Source organism: Caenorhabditis remanei, chromosome X (genome assembly GCF_010183535.1).
Source record: "Caenorhabditis remanei strain PX506 chromosome X, whole genome shotgun sequence".
NCBI classification, from domain to species: Eukaryota; Metazoa; Nematoda; class Chromadorea; order Rhabditida; family Rhabditidae; genus Caenorhabditis; species Caenorhabditis remanei.
In genome coordinates, this window is record NC_071333.1 from 5,329,631 (window position 1) to 5,346,476 (window position 16,846).

The window sequence follows — 16,846 nt, forward strand, 5'->3', positions numbered from 1 at the left end:
CACACTTTAGCCGTCATTTATACACTTTGATTGGGAAGACTTTTCCGGAGCGGGGCTGTCTCCGACCGCATTAAAGCCCCGCCTCCACAGTATTTGTAATTTATCTGTCAATTAAAAAAAATTTAATATCAAATCGAATCATCCTTTCTCCCATTTTTAATATCTTTATGAGTTTCACATTTTTGCTCTCTTTATGATATCTTTATTGAATAAACGGTTTAATTACTCAAGTTTCAGGTGAGAAAATATGGAAAGAGGAGAAAATGTGGAAGACGTTAAGTATTAGAATCAGTACTGTAGAGCAATAACTGTACCTTACTTGACCATATCCAATTTGTGACTGCTCTCTGATCGAATATCTTTAATAACCCCTCAGAATGTGAGCCCCACAACAAACCCGTAAGAAATCGCATTAGCACCTTAATTTTTGTTTTGCCAGCATTTTTCATGATAGTATAAAAGTTAATACAGTTTTTGTCTCATTCGAAGAGAATCAGTGTAATGTTCAATGTAGTCCAGTTCACATTTTCATAGGGAATTTATTCGTCTCTAGCCAGGAATGTTTTTACAATTGGTAGAGCTATTAGTCAGTAAAAATGAATCTTTCCATCTGATTTGATGTTATTAATTTTCATTTCCATATAACCCATCTGTTAACTCGTTGCATATTATTTGCCTTACTCTGTGTCTATGTGACTGTGTGCTCCAGATTCTGTGATGTTCATACACCGCCACATTTTTCAAATATTCGTCTATAAGTTCAATCTATTTTTCAGAATCTGTCTGCTTTTATGCTTATCGCTCTCCCAAGCGCCCCTCTACGTGAAACCATCAGACAGATAAGTTCGACAGATCTGTAAGTTTACATTACTTTCTATAACATTTGAATTATTTGTTAATCATTTTCTACATTTTAGTTTTGAACTTCACCAATGTTATCAATTTGGAACTCTTGAATCTCCGTGGAACCAAAGCAAGTCAAGATCATGAGCTGGCTACCACAGAATGGCGCCCACTCCAATTTAGTGCCAAGAAGGTAGTGAACATTTAGAAGTTTATCTTGATCATGCCCATTGGTTCAATGCAAAACATCAGATGACCATGAATTCGTCAACAATGACTTTGTCCCATTCGACTCTCAAGAATGCGGATATCGATAAATATTTGGAGGCTCGGAAGGCTGGTGCGTATCCAAAATTCACGTATTTCTCGGTTTACATCGGTGAAGGGGACAAGTTTTTTTTTGAATTCGATTACCAATGGATTGACGGATAAGAAGTTAGTATCAAGCGTTTTCACCAAGTTTTTGAAAAAATCACCGAACATGTTCAATTCCGATCGAATGCGAAAAACAAAGATTCAACTCAATGTCAGATTTAATGTGGGAATAGAGACATTATGACGATTTTGCTTCGAGACGGCTGGGAAAACCATTAGTGCTTTTGTGGAGAAATAAATCAATCATTCTGAATTATTATTTTTTCTGTGTTTTCAATAAAGTTTTTCTGATCCAAGCTATCACAAAACCGCATATTCTGGAACATGTGCAATCCTAATTTATTTTTATCCTCACGTCATTAGATATTTTTAAATTGTTGGTAGGGTGCTACCTTAGAGAAACGGTTTCGGAATATTGATTAGTCTCGACTACATCTTTACGACATTTTTGTTGTTTAGAGTAATGTCAATGTATTACTAAACTGTTTCTTAAATGCTTTAAGTTCTACTCCTATTTTCGTAAATATATTTGACTACATACCTAATATTGAAGATATTTCACTTGAAAAGCAAAAATCATGCCATGCAAAAGACAGCAAAACAAAAATACTTTCGATGTATTATTTTTTATTACTCACGATCATTAACTAGCAGATATTACAAGTGTGGTTGTTCATACACTTCTAGAAACATCGTTGGAGAGATGGAGGAGATCATATCGGAAAATGACCGAGTCGTGGTGAATGTATTTCGAAGGAACCAAAAACTGAAGTAAACTAATTTGTTACAGACATCAGCTTCATTCCATGTTTATTTTCAATGAACAGGGAAATTTGAGTAAACAATAATTGCTCGAAGAATGGGAAAAAAATATTATAAAAAGACAATGTTGTTTTTCATAATTTTTGATCAATGACAATAATTTCGCAACGCATCAGGAAGAAATGAAATTCAAAACAAGAACACACGTTTTTGATTGAGAAGAATTCAAGTTTACAACTTATCAGTGTTCGGCGGCAAATCCTCGTGGGTTAATTTTGATGTGAAGCTCGGTGGCATTAGCATTTCTTACAAAGAAACAGTTGATTTCTCTGTCTGGACTGCCGTGCCGTGCAGTATAGCACTGAATCGGATTTCTGTAAAAGTAATCAATGTATAATGACAGTACTAATTCATAGGAAAACATACTCATCTCCAGGAAATGTACCTCTCACAACGTTCGGGATAGAGCTCAATGTTATGAATCTCCTGCCTCCGTTGTTAATCGAGATATGTTTTCCAATTGGGCAACTTGCTTTTTTGAGGTACTCAAGCAAACCATAAAATTGGTTAACATTGAGCCACTCAATTTTAAAGTGAACTCGAAGGGCGTTCGAACAATATTTGACGTCCTCTTCTTGGATGATATGTAGATCAGCTGACCCAGTAATTGCGAAGTCAGAATAGTTACCACCAACAGTGGTGATTGTGTTGAGGGGATGATTTTCATAATTAATTTTAGGAGATAACGTTTCCAGATAAGCACCAGCATTTTCCTCGACCGTCATATTTCTGATAATTATCTTTTTGTCATTGAGAGTTGAGGAACCAAATATTTTTGTCATCAAATATTCCATTGCTTCTTGTAGTCGATGGGAGTATTTCACGTATTCAACAGTTTTGAATGTTTTCGTAATTACAGCCAGCCGAATATATTGATTATACGCAGATGGAAGATTTCTCGATTTCAACTTCAACGTTTTCAGTTTGTAGCAGATCGTTCTATTTTCTTTTTGAAACTGTCTTCGAAAAGCTTCAGCGGAGCTAGGATATTTCTTAAAGTTAGCTCCCAACCTTCCTCTTGCTCGAGCAAGTTCGTTTACCAAAGACTGCACAGTTATCACAGAACAACCTGGCATTTCTTTTTCCAAGCCATATTCATCCAAATCATTTTCCCATCCGCCTTTTTTGTTCATTTCCTTTACATACTGCGAAGGTTCTCCGTCATTACAAGTTTGAACAACGCTCAATCGATAAATACCATCATCGATTTCAATCCTTTTTTGGTCGAGGCTGAGACGTTGGATACGAGCGGGAGTAAACTTTTGTAGTTCACAGAAACCGGGACTTTTTCTTGTGACAGCAGAACTGAAAAAGAATGTAGGATGCACATACATAAATATTGAATGCTTACCGAACCGAAAAATCCATATACTTGATTATAGCTTCCGAACATAGAATATTCAATGGTTTTTTGGTTTCCATTATTGGCAAAATTGATGGAACGAACGGTTTGGTCGAGTCCTTAACTTAAATACAAAAAATGGGGTTGAGCTGCAAAACGATGACGAGTCGGAAAGGAAGAATCACTTAAAAGCGATTTGAAAAATGAGAATGAGAGACGTGATATAGGAATTCGAAATTAAAAATGTTTTTGTGGAAAAGTTGTATGACAATTCAATCCCTATTTTCAAGTTTTCTTCAACCAACAAATTTACAACAACTTCAAATAATACCCACTTTATGATAACTTAAGAAAATCACAACTTTGATCAGAGTTTAAAACCACATCCCACTATTCACTACCTCTATTTTTCATGGAATTTGTTGGACTGCAGCATTATCAAAAAACAATTTAAAAGACCATCTCTAGCTTGTCTCTTGGACAACTCAGTATCAACCTTTCTCACATCTAATGATCGTGAATAATGAGCCAAAACCAGGTATATCAATTCCCCATCATTCCATGTCAGTTCCAATAGTTTTCAGTCACAAGTCTATTGAATATTCATAACAAAACAGAAAAAATCTTAAACTTTGATAGATATCTTTTGGTTGATAGATACAAAAGAAAAGTGTCAATTTTGAAGGGCGACTGTAATAACGAGGTACCTCCATTAGAAGGTGCATTTTCTCTGTTTAAATACGCTTTTGTGACTTCTTTTTTTTTAATTTTAAAAAGTTTCGAAAGTTTTGTTTATGCAAATGTCCAGAATCTACCCTTTTTATTAAGCGGATAGATGAGAAGTGGGCTTAAAATTTAATTGAAGGCTTTGAAAAAAGTAAATGCATGAGAAGAGTGAAAATTATGAATGAATGTGTCGATAAGATCAAAAAGAGCAAAAGAGAGCAGAAGAAACCTAGTTGAGTAAAAATGTGATAAGAAGCAAAAAAAGTAAAATATGCAGTATTTGAGTTGGAAGACATGGAAACAATGATAAAAAAATAGTAACACAGTAAAATATAACGTTGAACTTCATTTTCAATATTGTTGATTGTTTTTATTCTTTTTTCAAAATAACTGGTTTACAATACGAACTATTCAATTAGTGTGAAGAAAACTGTCATAAAATAAAAAAAAAAGCAGTGAGACATAAGTGTTCTCACGTTTAGTTTCCATGACTACAAGCAGGCGGTTTGTGTGGCTCATGTGAGAATGGCGTGTGAAAACACGACGAGTTGTCATAGATTTTTGGAATTTGAAGTTTTAAATGATACTCATGGGAATTTTTGCAGTTTTTTGTCACACTCGTCGGAACTGAACAGAATGACATCAGATATATTTTGTCAAAGTCAAAAACAGGAGTAAACATATTTGTTAAAGATATCAGTTTTATTTTATTTTTAACCCCAGTAAGCAATGGAAATTTGAGAAATAGTCATCAACATATGGCTCGGAAAATGGAAAAAATATCATAAAAAACAAGAGAATGGAACTAAGTTCCGAACAAGAAAATGTGTTTGTAACTGAAAATAATTCACATCGACAGTTCATCAGTATTTGGTGGCAAATCCTCGTGGGTGAATTTTGATGTGAAGTTCGGTGATAAGAGCCTTTCTCACAAAGAAACAGTTTATTTCTTTTCCTGGATTGCCGTGTCGTACAGTATAACACTTGATCGGATTTCTGTAAAATGTATGATTTTAAAAGAACAGAAATAAATTTTTTTCTGACTTACTTATCTCCAGGAAATTTGCCTCTCACAGAGTTTGGGATTGATCTCAATGCAAAGAATATCATGTATACATAAATAATCGAGATGTGCTTTCCAGTTGGGCAGTTTCCTTTTTTGAGGTACTCAAGCAAATTATAGAAATCGTCAACATGAAACCGATCAATTTTAAAGTGAACACGAAGGGCGTTTGAACAATTGATAAAGTCCCCTCCTTTGATAACATGTAGATCAGCTGACCCAACGATTGGGAACTCAACATAGTTTCCACCCACAGTGGTAATTGTGTTGAGAGGATGATCTTCATAGTTTATTCTAGGAGATATTGTTTCCAGATAAACACTTGCACCATCCTCGATCGTCAAATATCCAACTATTATCTTTTTGTTACTCATAATCGAATGTCCAAATATTTTAGACATCAAATATTCCATTGCTTTGTGTAGTTTTTGGGTGTATTTGACATATTCCACGGTTTTGAATTTACTAGAAATCACAACCATGCGAATATACTGATCATACGCAGATGGTAGGTTTCCTGCTTTTAATTTTAACGCTTCAATTTTATCGCTTTTATCTCTATGCTCTCTGTTAAAGTTTTTCTTGATAGCTTCTGCAGCCTTGGGATTGGCAGTGCTCAGATCTTTTTCTAATTGCATTTCTGCTCTTGCCAGTGTCTTTTCCAAATCGTCCACGGAATAGATGCGCTCTCCTTCCGCAAATCCGTACTCATCCAAATCGCATTCCCATCCTCCTTTGCTATTCATCCCTTTGACGTGTTCCGAAGGTTCTCCTTCTTTACGAATGCGGATTATAGTCACTCCATAAATAGTATGGTCAAATTCTATTCTGTTTTTGTTAAGACTGAGACGTTGGATTCGAGCCGGAGAGAACTTATGGAGAGTTGCAAAGCCGGGACACTTTTTGGATAAAGTTGTTCTGTAAATTAGTATTGGAAATGCTTGAAGAACAACTGAAAAATTACCGTAATGAAAAGTCCACATAATTTAGCACCGTCTGTGCACACAGGTAGGACAGCGGAGTTTTGTGTGTGGAATTCATTAGATTACGTATGGGTCGAAAGTCGAGGAGTCTCCAGTAATTGAACAAGCCTGAAAACCATTAAATGTGTAAAAAGAAAAAACAACAATCAACAAGAGAACTTGAGAAAAAGTGAACGTATATCTTACGTACGTTTTGAACTGAATCAATACATGAGTATGTGTAGCAGAGCAATTACAAATGAGGGAATGAATGGGAAGGATTGAACTAGTGTGAATGGCTTACATATGAGAAGTCAATACAATATAACACCTGCAAGGATTAGACATAGGAAAGCTTATCAAATAAACAAATAAAGATGAATTGACTTGTTGAAAACGCAGCAAAGTTTGCGATCGGAAACTAACCGCCACCTCAAAGAGAAAGTAAATTATCTCAATACCGTGTAATCGACAATTGTGAAAAGATAAACTCTGTAACGTGTAAGATCAGTAACCCACTCATTGACAACCTCATCTCGGAAATTCCTGGATATGGAACTAAATGATTGTTGATTCAAAGTTTAGAAAAGGTTGAGAAGACTCGCATACCACGGATTAGTACTGATGGTACAGATAGAGATAATTATACATGGTAAAGGTAAATGTTCACTCAATACACTCCCAACGTCTTGAGACAAGGGAAAACTGTCTAGAGACTGTCGGCGGGACGACAATCATCAGACTGATGTGAATGCAATTAAATATTGACCTAAAATACGTGTGGATGTCACATGTAGGATGTCACGTTTTCCGCAACGCGACTGCTCGCAGCGCTTTCGGTAGCCAAACAAGGGATATTTTCTGGGAAATAGTTGGCCGAAATACCTGTGCATGTGGAGTAGGAATTGTTTGCGTGAAAGTGGGACAGAGAGACTATAGATGACATAAATAGTAGAATCTGCACATGAACTGGCATCACGTTACTAAAAGGATCAATATCGCAAAAACAAGAAGAGATCATGAATACGTTTTTCACCACGTACGTTAAGAAAATCACATTTATCAGGAAAGTTGAGAATTAAACTAATTGACCAGAACTTTTAAAACAAGTGTGAGTTTCGACAGTTTCCCAAAAATAAAAATTGTTCAAATAGGTCGGAAAAATAATTTTTTCCTTTGTATCAACTGTAGGTTGGTCTAGTGAAAGAGAAGTTTGTGTAATGGCGCGTTGAAAAGGTAAACACTCACAAAAACTTCATTTTTTGCAGAAGTTGAAAACCTCTGTCAGAGATTGTCAGCGTTATTCAGTATTTTGATTAGTATCGATTATATAGAAAAACGAGTTGCTGCAGATAGACAAGATTTTAGACAGACAATAAATGATTATCCGAAATGAAAATTTTGATGAAGAGTTGTGTACTCCAATTCTCAAGAATCAACATGTTCTGTTGGAGGATGAAAATATAATACTTTTGGGAAGCAGTAACGCTCATTCAAATGAAACTTGAATAGAAAACAATTTTCCAGTTGGAACAAGTTGTACGCTTAATATCAAAATAGAAAAAACACTAAAAACAAATTTGGAAACAATCAGATTTGACACTGAAGATGACAAAAAGGACACCTAACTTTGATATTCATAGTGACGTTGAAAGTAACATATTACAGATACATCACTTTGCTCAACTAAATTTGTACGCTTTTTACATTGTTCCATCAATAAATTTCTATGTTTTTATGCAAAACGTATTTCCCATTGTCTTATGGTTTTTCAATCAATTCTGTCAAAACAACCGTGGGACAACTTTATATTACCAGCCATGGAAAATTTTTTGCTTCTTCAGGCGGCCTCATAGAGGGCCAGAAGACAAGTCGTTGTGGAAAAATTTAGGCCATTTGGTCGATCCGCGGGAGGCGACCGGCCGTGCGACAGCCTTGATTTCAATAAACAATAAAATGTAGAGCAATGCAGATTTCTTTAACCAGTTCACTGAAAATGATCGCCTATGAAAATCATCTATGAAGTGTGTGGTATCTTCCCAAAAACGAAATTTGGGAGCACTATTGTGTTGTCAGACGGATTCTAGTTGACAGAAGACTATCTATGGTTTCTTTAATGACATGTATCATTTTCACTCCTGAAAGATGTTTTTCGAAAGAATTTGCTGTAGTATTTCCGCATTTTGTGCAGCACGAGAAACGCGTCAGTGGGCCTTGTGCGTATTAGTGGACGGCTGTGTCTTGTATAGTGCGCGCGGGGGAAAGGGAAGAAAGAACACAGCGATTGAAGAGACGCAGGCATCGATGCAAAAGGAGAAAGAGGTCAGTGTGCAATTGCGCCCCATTAAGGCGACCTTTTTTGAATCGTTTATTGTTTTTTCTTTTCCGCCATTTACTCGCCGATTTATTTTCTTTTCGCTCTCGTTTAGTCGTTAGTTTTTGTATGAGTTAGTTAAATCGTTTTTCACTTCGCTCACAAGTCTTCTCTGCTAACTTTTATTTTTCAGAGAATGCCGATCTCAGCTTTCCGCCGCCAAGTCAAAAATGCTACTCGCAACTATTCGGCTCATCAAATCAAAGTACGTGAAGCAACAAGCAACGACTCGTGGGGACCATCGAAATCAATAATGTCCGAATTGGCGGAACTGACACACAGTCCAATGGCTTTCACTCACATCATGCCAATCATTTGGAAGCGGATGAATGAGAGTGGCAAGAAGTGGCGGCACGTCTACAAAAGTCTCGTTCTCCTCGAGTATCTTGTCAAGGCTGGACATGATATGGTGAGTGAAATCGCTTTATTGTATTCAAATTAAAGATTTTTTTCCAGGTTGTTGAGGAGTGTACAGAAAACTTATACCTTATCGATACTCTGAAAGATTTTCAATATATTGAGAAGTATCAGGATGTGGGTATGAACGTGCGCGAGACTGCCAAGAAGATTTGTTCCCTGCTGTCCGACGATGAGCTATTGAAAAAAGAGAGAAAAAGTTTCAAGGAAATGAGAAACAAATTCATAAATAGCGGAGTTGAAGAGAGTCGTAGTGGTACTCCTGACAGTGCCGAGGATATCAGTCTTGGTGAGTAAATTGATAATGAGACACATTGTTATTGCTCCAGTTTCAGAAGTCGATTACGACGGTAATCACTCTTTCTCTACTACCAAAAAGGAGATGCAACTTCTATTTGCTCTTGGATTATCTCTTGAAGAATGCAAGAGATCTAATGAAGTCCGGAAACGTGAGGAGACTTTGCTCCAAATGGGGATCGAAGAGTCCCAAAAGGTAAATGAGAATTCTGAATTCTTATTTTCAATGAGGACATTGTTTTAGCAGGCATACTATCGCTTGGGAGCGAGTGACTTTGTGAGCGGAGAAGTAACGCACCGTGAAAACGATGACTTGGTGACATTGGGTGGTGCCGAGTTGGCCCACAGATTGAAGAATCCAATCACCTCGTCATCCACTTGGTACACCAACGCAGTTAACGATCAATCGGGAGCCATCTACACTCAAAACTACCAAAATCCGTCGTACGATTACTTCTGTGTGAACACTTCTTCATGTGCACTGGAAAATTCTTCTGAAGCTCTTGCGGATCTGAACACTTTGGAGCCATCTGCATTTGCCAACACATTTGCGAGTGGTCAGGACTTTGACATTAATCAGCGTGATGTGAGTTCTAAACAAAAAAACCTTCAATGAGTCTAATTTTCAGATTTTCTTTCCGATGAGCGATCCAATCATCGCCAACTCTCATTGTTCTCCAGCTACGCTCAACTCTCATCTTTCTTCAACAAAAATGGATGCTGAAAACCTTTCAGTCGACACCGACAATTTTGTCGACCTGAATAACTTGATGAAGCAAACTGATTTCTACACAAATGGTTCGTTTTTTTGATGATTCATATTGGCAAGATGCATGAATAACGTTGTTCGTTCAAGTGACGCTACTAACACGGTTCCCTGCTTTTTCAACTGTCTAAAAGATTGCTTGCATTGAGCAGACCAAAAAAAGAAGTTTTTTTTCTATTAAAGTCATGGCTTAACTTTTTTGTGGCGTTTTCTCCATAACCAATTTTTTTCATTTGTTCCGGACCGCTGACGGCGTAAACTCAGATTTGGAGTACTTGGGTGCCGTTACTAAAGATTACATAACAATTTATAATAATCAATTGGTTTTAGGCGGAGTCTCTGCATTCAATGGGGCCATTCGCAATCCATTCAAAAGGACTGTTCGCAATCCATTCAAACCTTATCACTGCAAATCGTCAACACTCGAGGAAATGCAAGCTGCAGGACTTCAACAAGATGCTCCGATGTAGTTGAATGATTTGCATGATGTTTTGTCAAATGTTTATTGATTTTCTTTTTGCTTGTCAAGTAGTTCGTTATTTTAGCTTGCACTCGAAATAATTAGAATTTTGAGTTTATTTTTTGTGTATATGATTTGATCAATCTTTATTTTGTATGGTTCCTGATATTTGTATAATGATTGCCTCCCTAGTTTCACACGTTTTTTTTGTTAATTGTTAATAGTCATCACTAATTTAAAACTCGATTCAAAAGCATTAAAGCATCAAGTATAGTAGATTCATAAATCTTGTTAAATTTTTCAAGTGAGGGTAAATTACATAAAGTTTTCAAACCCCGAAAGCAATAAACTTTTTTGTTATTAAACATATCGGTTGTCTCGCAAGAGTTCCTCTTCATTTCTCGATTTTTTTGCATTCACCGAAAAACTAGGCTGCTGTTGAAAAATCGGTTGATAGAAACCTGACCTAATTATTATTTGTGTTATCAATATTTATTAGACGCTTTCTGTTTGTCTAAATGGTTGTTCTCAGCCAGTGCGCTGAAGCTAGGAAAAAATTTGTTTTCAGTTTTTGAAAAACTAGGACAGAAAAGTGTAGAACATTATACTTTTATTAATCAATTTTGGGAGTTCCTGACATTTAAACCAACAAATTTTCAGCATCACTGATACCATCACCATCCTCGAATCCTTCGTCCTCGTTCTCATATTCTTCGTCTTCAGATTCTTCTTCATCCGAGTCATCCGAGTCTTCTAACACTATGTGTCGTAGTATATCGTTATTGTCTTCATCACCTCTTCTGAGTGAATCTTCTTTTCTCCGCATTTCCAATTCTGCACGATCATGTTCTCTTTCAACGTTCTCCAACTCCTCTAAATATTCATTCATTGAAACTCCACTCTCTGGTTTCCAGTTGACAATGTTTTCATTCAATTTTTTAATTTTCGTTACCAATTCCGCCTTAACAACTTTCAGTTCTTTTATAGAAATGTTGTGAACCGCATAACCACCATTTGCTTCGAGAAACTGTAGAAAATGTGGTATGTGCTCAGGATTCGGGAGTCAGCATGTTTTCCGGACAATTGCAGACGGTTGGTAAACCTCGTTGACCATGAAGTTTGCAATACGGGGAATTCCATTGAAAATGCATTTCGAAAACTTCATCGCATTTTTTTGCTCTTTGAAGTGAGAAATCCAAATCGGCGGTATTATTGTCCACATCAATTTGATTTTGATTATGGTCCATTGCTGTAAAGTTATGTGAATGTCAAACAATAATTGAAAATTTATGTCGCTGGAGAAATAGTCCTTTTTGGTCAAAAATCAATCAAAACTCAAAAATTTTCATGTTAGTTTTACATTCTGGTTTTGTTAATGGTAACTGCGAGCCGACTGTTCCTCTATTTTGGTATTATGTTATATTCTCACATTTCTACAAACATGAAAGAAAACTTCGTGAATGCACTGACCGCATCAAACTTCTGCTCATTTTGAAAATGAAGTCAGAACAGTGGCACAGTGTACTATACTAACCAGAAAACTATCAACTTACCAATCTGAATGGAAAACTGAATGAGCAAACCGATGACGATAAATTGGAGAACAATGAACGAGTGAAGGGATCACGGTCATTTTCGTTGCGATGACACCTGCTTCCTTCAATGCAATAGTTTTTTTGTTTTTTTTTCTGAACTAGAGAATTTCGTAAAAACCCTTGGGCAGCTGCACTAAATTCACAGGTGCTGTTGCGAGTGGATATTTTTGTCTTTTTCTGAGAATTTTTCGATAGACAGTTACAATCTCATGGACTTGCGTAACTGAACAATCATGATTTGTAGTAAAAAACGTTCTTTTTTTGTGTTCATATTAAGTCTGTTTCTGTGTCGGTTATTCCGGATGTTCTATTTCTTTATAGAAATCCATAGACAAAATGATGAGAAGTAGGAATTCGCCGTTTTGTGTCTACGGTTGCCTAAATCGTAGTTGTTGTCTTAATGAGTCTGTCTGTGTGCCGGTTTATCCGGATTACTATTTCTTCCCTTGAAAGCGTGGGCTAAACTGAAAACTGACGCCAACAGAACGAAGTTGGTACGTAATTAATATTGTTTTCCTTCATTGAATAATTATCAAGAGAAACATCACAAACAAAGCACTGAAAGTATCGACGAGCTAACCTGAATTCTAACTTTATTAACAACATTAGAGTAGAAAACGAGTACAAGCTGGGATGTCATTCGATAACATCTTTAATGTAACATATACTCCATCTGAGAAATCAAGCCAAGTCTGTTAACAAAATCGTTTTCAGACTATAGCCCCAAATCTCTCGCTGAACAATAAGGAGTCACACGCATTTCAATCATTAAGAAACACAGAGAACCGAGCAAATTTTTTTTATGGAGAAGCTATAATAAAACTTTCTCAAGTGAACGGTTATTTTATCCTCACAACAAATGTTGGAATGACAAAAAATCACACATTCGGAGAGAATGGTTGCTGTTGTCTTATTTCTTAAGGGAAACTGTTACACCAAATGGAGACAAGAAACCGTCCTTTTGTGTATATTCTTGTCTACATCTGTGATAGCAGCTGTGTTCTCATTAAGTCTGTTTGTTTTTCAGTTTATCCGGATGTTACATTTCTTTATAGAAATCTCTAGACAAAATGATGAGAGGCAGGAAATCGCTGTTTTGTGTCTACGGTTGTCTAAATCTCCTTTAGCACTTGTTTTCTCAGTAAGTCTGTCTGCGTGTCAGTTTATCTGGATGTCGATTTCATTACAGAAAAGCGTGGGTTAGTCTGAAAACTGACGTTAACAAAACAAAACTGGTACGTAATGAATATTTTATTTTTATTTTTCAAAAGAAACATTAAAAACAAAAAAATAAAGTATTGATAAATTAACCTAAATTCTAACTCAATTTAGAAGTTTTGTAGCACTGTACTATGTATTTATAGATTCCGTGGCACCGCGACATATCGAACATTTAAAAGCTCATGAGGTGAAGGTATAAATATGAGAAATGGGAAACCACAAAAAATCGAATTCTACACAGCGAAGAATTGAGGAAAGTTTGCAAAAAGATAAAGAGTTATCACATCAAGACACTGCACAACTGATTTTGTTTCAGAGCTCCACATTTGATCTTTAGAAAAGAATAATCTTAATATTAATGCTTTGAAGTTAAATTTTGTTTGATTAAAAATGAAACAAATCAAAGATTAAAATCAAAAGAAGACATACAAATTTAACAAATACAAACTTTGAGTTGACTTGATAAAATTGTCATACACATCCATTTTTAATGTTACGAGATGGTTTCCATTCTCAAATCTTGAATTTTTTGAATTAAAAGCATCATGTCGTCCGTTTTATCCAAACTCTGAAGCAAGAACTCCTCGATACCCAAATTAACGAACTGAACATAAGTGACAGGCTTTTCCAAAAACCTTTTGATAATACGATCTCTATAGATTTCAGAGGCATTCATTAAATAATATGAAAGAACTTCATAGACATCGTCCAGTGGTTGATTTGTTAGCTCCGTGTATTTGATAATTTGATTAAACACTTCAATGTCATTGACCGCATAGGTCTCAGATTCTATCTCTTTAATCTGTTCAAGAAGTTTGTCAGCATACTTTTGTATAGATGGACACTCAATTATTAGTCGGGAAATTTCGTATTTTCTGTACATTGAAGGGTGAACCTCAAATTCTTGGAAAAACGAGGCTGCTTTTGTTATCTGAAAGTCATATGCACACAAATTGTATAATTTAAAAAAAAGAAGAAAAACTAACCTGTTCAGTATTTCCCCACAACAAACATTGCGCAAAGTTTCTCATGAAAATGTCTCCAATTGCAGCACGTAAGCGTATTACTTCTTCTTCCTCTTCTTGATTTCTTTCATTAATAAGCTCTTCTCCTTCACTTTCAACTCCGGAGTCATTTTCTTCCTCCGCTTCTTCAATAACATCTTCTACATTAATATCATCATCATTATCGTCTGGAATTTGAAGCTCTTCATTCTCTTCTATTTCGTCGTTTTCATCTATTTCCTCCTCTCCTTCATTATCGCTAAATTCCATATCTTCGTCGACAGCTTCATTGTATAGAATAAATCGGTCGACATTGTCAACTAATCGTTTAGCCTCCACAATTTCGTTACTATCATCAATTGCTTGATCATACAATTCAAAGTACAAATCCAAATTAAAATTCAGACTGTCCAAGAGCCGGTAAGCAAGTCTTACCTGCAAAATAATTATTTCATCTCGAATAAATTATTTATAAAATTATTCAAATCTTGGATGTGCTTTAAATGAACTACATTTGTTACGTTAAAATTACTTCAATAATAATTGTGGACTAATTTTTGGGTGTTTGGCATTAATTTTCAACTTTTAAAACAATGCGATGGTAAAACTTACACAATTCATATTTACATTTTGCAGCAAGTTTTTTACAAGATTTACGACATGATGAGAAGGCATTTGTTCTTCGCATTCCATTTTTACTCCAGCAAGAAAGTCTTCAAAAAGAAGTGACTGTTCCTCTATGAGCTGAGCATCTTTTATTTCTTTATAAGTGAATGCTAGCTTTCGAGCAGATTTATTGGTTGCAGCATATCTCGAAATGATGTACGGTAGATTGCACCTATCAAACACCTCAACCGTAGTAGGAAATTTATCAAGAGTATTGATAGCGTCGGTGATCTGAACGAAGAACGGAGTTGAGAATAAAGAACGGAGTTTGGAGATACAAAATTGATTTTATTCAGAATGTGACCAATTTCCAATAAGAAGAAGATTGAAACATTACAAATTCATTCATTACAGGTTGTTGGAAGTTGACTACGTGTATTCAAAATGAAAGATGTTCTTACCTTTGCTTCTGCCATGCCAGCTTTTATCATGATTGCTAGAACTTGATACTGCATTTCAGTTTGATCCATTCTCGTTTTGCTATTCGGTTTCGAAAATTGAATCCAGATTCTTAAAAATGAGATAAGCTTAGTTACAAAAAAGAGAAACAGAAGAAAGAAAGAGAACAGCTTGAAAAAGGACAAAAATCTGGAGATGTGGTCAGCAGTGACAATGACGGTTGTGTTCAGAACAATAGAACAGATCTCTATACGTCACTGTGTAGCAATTCGCAGGTCAATCAAAATCAATAGTAGGCAAAATGAAAGATGATGTCAAGATAAGACAGGGTTAGATGAGCGAAATAGGTGTGATCGGCCCTCATTAGCCGTTCGCAAATAGAGGCGTAAGAACGGGATGACGCTCAGTCCAAAAGAAACGGTAGAGGGGACGTCACAAGAAAAAACTACTCCTTTGGGAATGTTTGTTTAACTTCATGAAAAACGGAAAAGCCACATTTTTCATTTTTAGTATGTAAATACTATATCTTTTTGTCGTTTTTTGAGTTTTTATTTCATGGTCACAGGTTATGAACGGATAGAGGCATCGATCGTTCGCCTGAGAAAAGAAACAATTTGACGGTGGAATAGTTTCATGGAGAGATTAGATAAATGAGATGAGGTAATGGAAGTCTCGGAGTAACGTATTGAGATCCTTCATATTCCAGAGTTGTAATGCTGGAACGGAGCCAGATGACGATTAGTGGTGGAGGGTGTTCTAGGAAATGAGAACATGGTATATGGGCCCCTCTAGGCGGTGGAAAAATGGAGTGACCTTCTTCCCAAAGGCCATCTCAAGGGCTTTATCATTAGGCGAAAAGACCGTTAATGTAGAGTATGGTGAGGAGAAAGCAACATCCCTAAAAACTTATTGGGGAAGTCTGGCCCGGGAGAAATGGACGGCGTTATTAATTAAGCAAATTGAAAACAGATATGGAACATGAACATGTCTAACAATGAATTGCAATGTTATTATAATTTTAAAATTATTAAAACATTTGTTGTCAGCTGCATTGAGTGGGTGATGACATTTTGCTAGTTTAGTGAAATTGGTGAATTTACCGAGATGCTTCCAATTTGGTCCACCAATACACCACCGAACTGGTAGTGTTCTGAAAGTTTCAATGTTTGAATGTTGGTGTTAATGTCTACAATTTATTTAAACTAATTACCATAAATTCCCTGTTTTGTTTTCATTCATGGGAGGCCGATCGAGTATTTGTTAGCAGGACGTAAGGAATCAAACGGGCAACGAAATGGTGTATGCAATGTTTAAAGGTTTTAAGAAGGCGTTTTGTGAAAACTTCCGATTTAGCAAAGAAGTCCTACAACAAGAACGGATAAGAACAGCTGAACTAAGAGAGTGAGCAGAAAACGAGTGAGCAGAAACAAGAATGGGCTAAGAAGCATGTCAATTCAGAGCAGCTAAGAAAACTGAAACTGAAATTACTGAAACAACAACAAAAAGGTCATAAA

General features: G+C 36.0%; 5 protein-coding genes across 5 annotated transcripts; 1 reads left to right on the forward strand and 4 right to left on the reverse strand.

Annotated features, from left to right (window-relative positions):
- Nucleotides 1-2,221: 2,221 nt before the first annotated feature.
- GCK72_023013 (uncharacterized protein) lies at nt 2,222-3,462 on the reverse strand (the record flags this gene model as incomplete). The annotated part of the gene is made up of 3 exons (XM_003095830.2): nt 2,222-2,354; nt 2,407-3,345; nt 3,392-3,462. The coding sequence occupies 3 exons, from the start codon at nt 3,460-3,462 to the stop codon at nt 2,222-2,224; spliced, it is 1,143 nt and encodes a 380-aa protein (XP_003095878.2).
- Nucleotides 3,463-4,971: 1,509 nt separating this feature from the next.
- On the reverse strand, nt 4,972-6,212 carry GCK72_023014 (uncharacterized protein; the record flags this gene model as incomplete). Its single annotated transcript, XM_003095814.2, has 3 exons — nt 4,972-5,104; nt 5,157-6,089; nt 6,136-6,212. The coding sequence occupies 3 exons, from the start codon at nt 6,210-6,212 to the stop codon at nt 4,972-4,974; spliced, it is 1,143 nt and encodes a 380-aa protein (XP_003095862.2).
- Nucleotides 6,213-8,643: 2,431 nt separating this feature from the next.
- On the forward strand, nt 8,644-10,457 carry GCK72_023015 (uncharacterized protein; the record flags this gene model as incomplete). The annotated part of the gene is made up of 6 exons (XM_003095831.2): nt 8,644-8,916; nt 8,964-9,213; nt 9,260-9,417; nt 9,466-9,807; nt 9,851-10,019; nt 10,318-10,457. The coding sequence occupies 6 exons, from the start codon at nt 8,644-8,646 to the stop codon at nt 10,455-10,457; spliced, it is 1,332 nt and encodes a 443-aa protein (XP_003095879.2).
- A 630-nt stretch (nt 10,458-11,087) lies between these two features.
- On the reverse strand, nt 11,088-11,669 carry GCK72_023016 (uncharacterized protein; the record flags this gene model as incomplete). Its single annotated transcript, XM_053735181.1, has 2 exons — nt 11,088-11,474; nt 11,550-11,669. The coding sequence occupies 2 exons, from the start codon at nt 11,667-11,669 to the stop codon at nt 11,088-11,090; spliced, it is 507 nt and encodes a 168-aa protein (XP_053578747.1).
- A 2,087-nt stretch (nt 11,670-13,756) lies between these two features.
- On the reverse strand, nt 13,757-15,403 carry GCK72_023017 (uncharacterized protein; the record flags this gene model as incomplete). Its single annotated transcript, XM_053735182.1, has 4 exons — nt 13,757-14,194; nt 14,250-14,702; nt 14,880-15,164; nt 15,335-15,403. The coding sequence occupies 4 exons, from the start codon at nt 15,401-15,403 to the stop codon at nt 13,757-13,759; spliced, it is 1,245 nt and encodes a 414-aa protein (XP_053578748.1).
- Nucleotides 15,404-16,846: the final 1,443 nt, after the last annotated feature.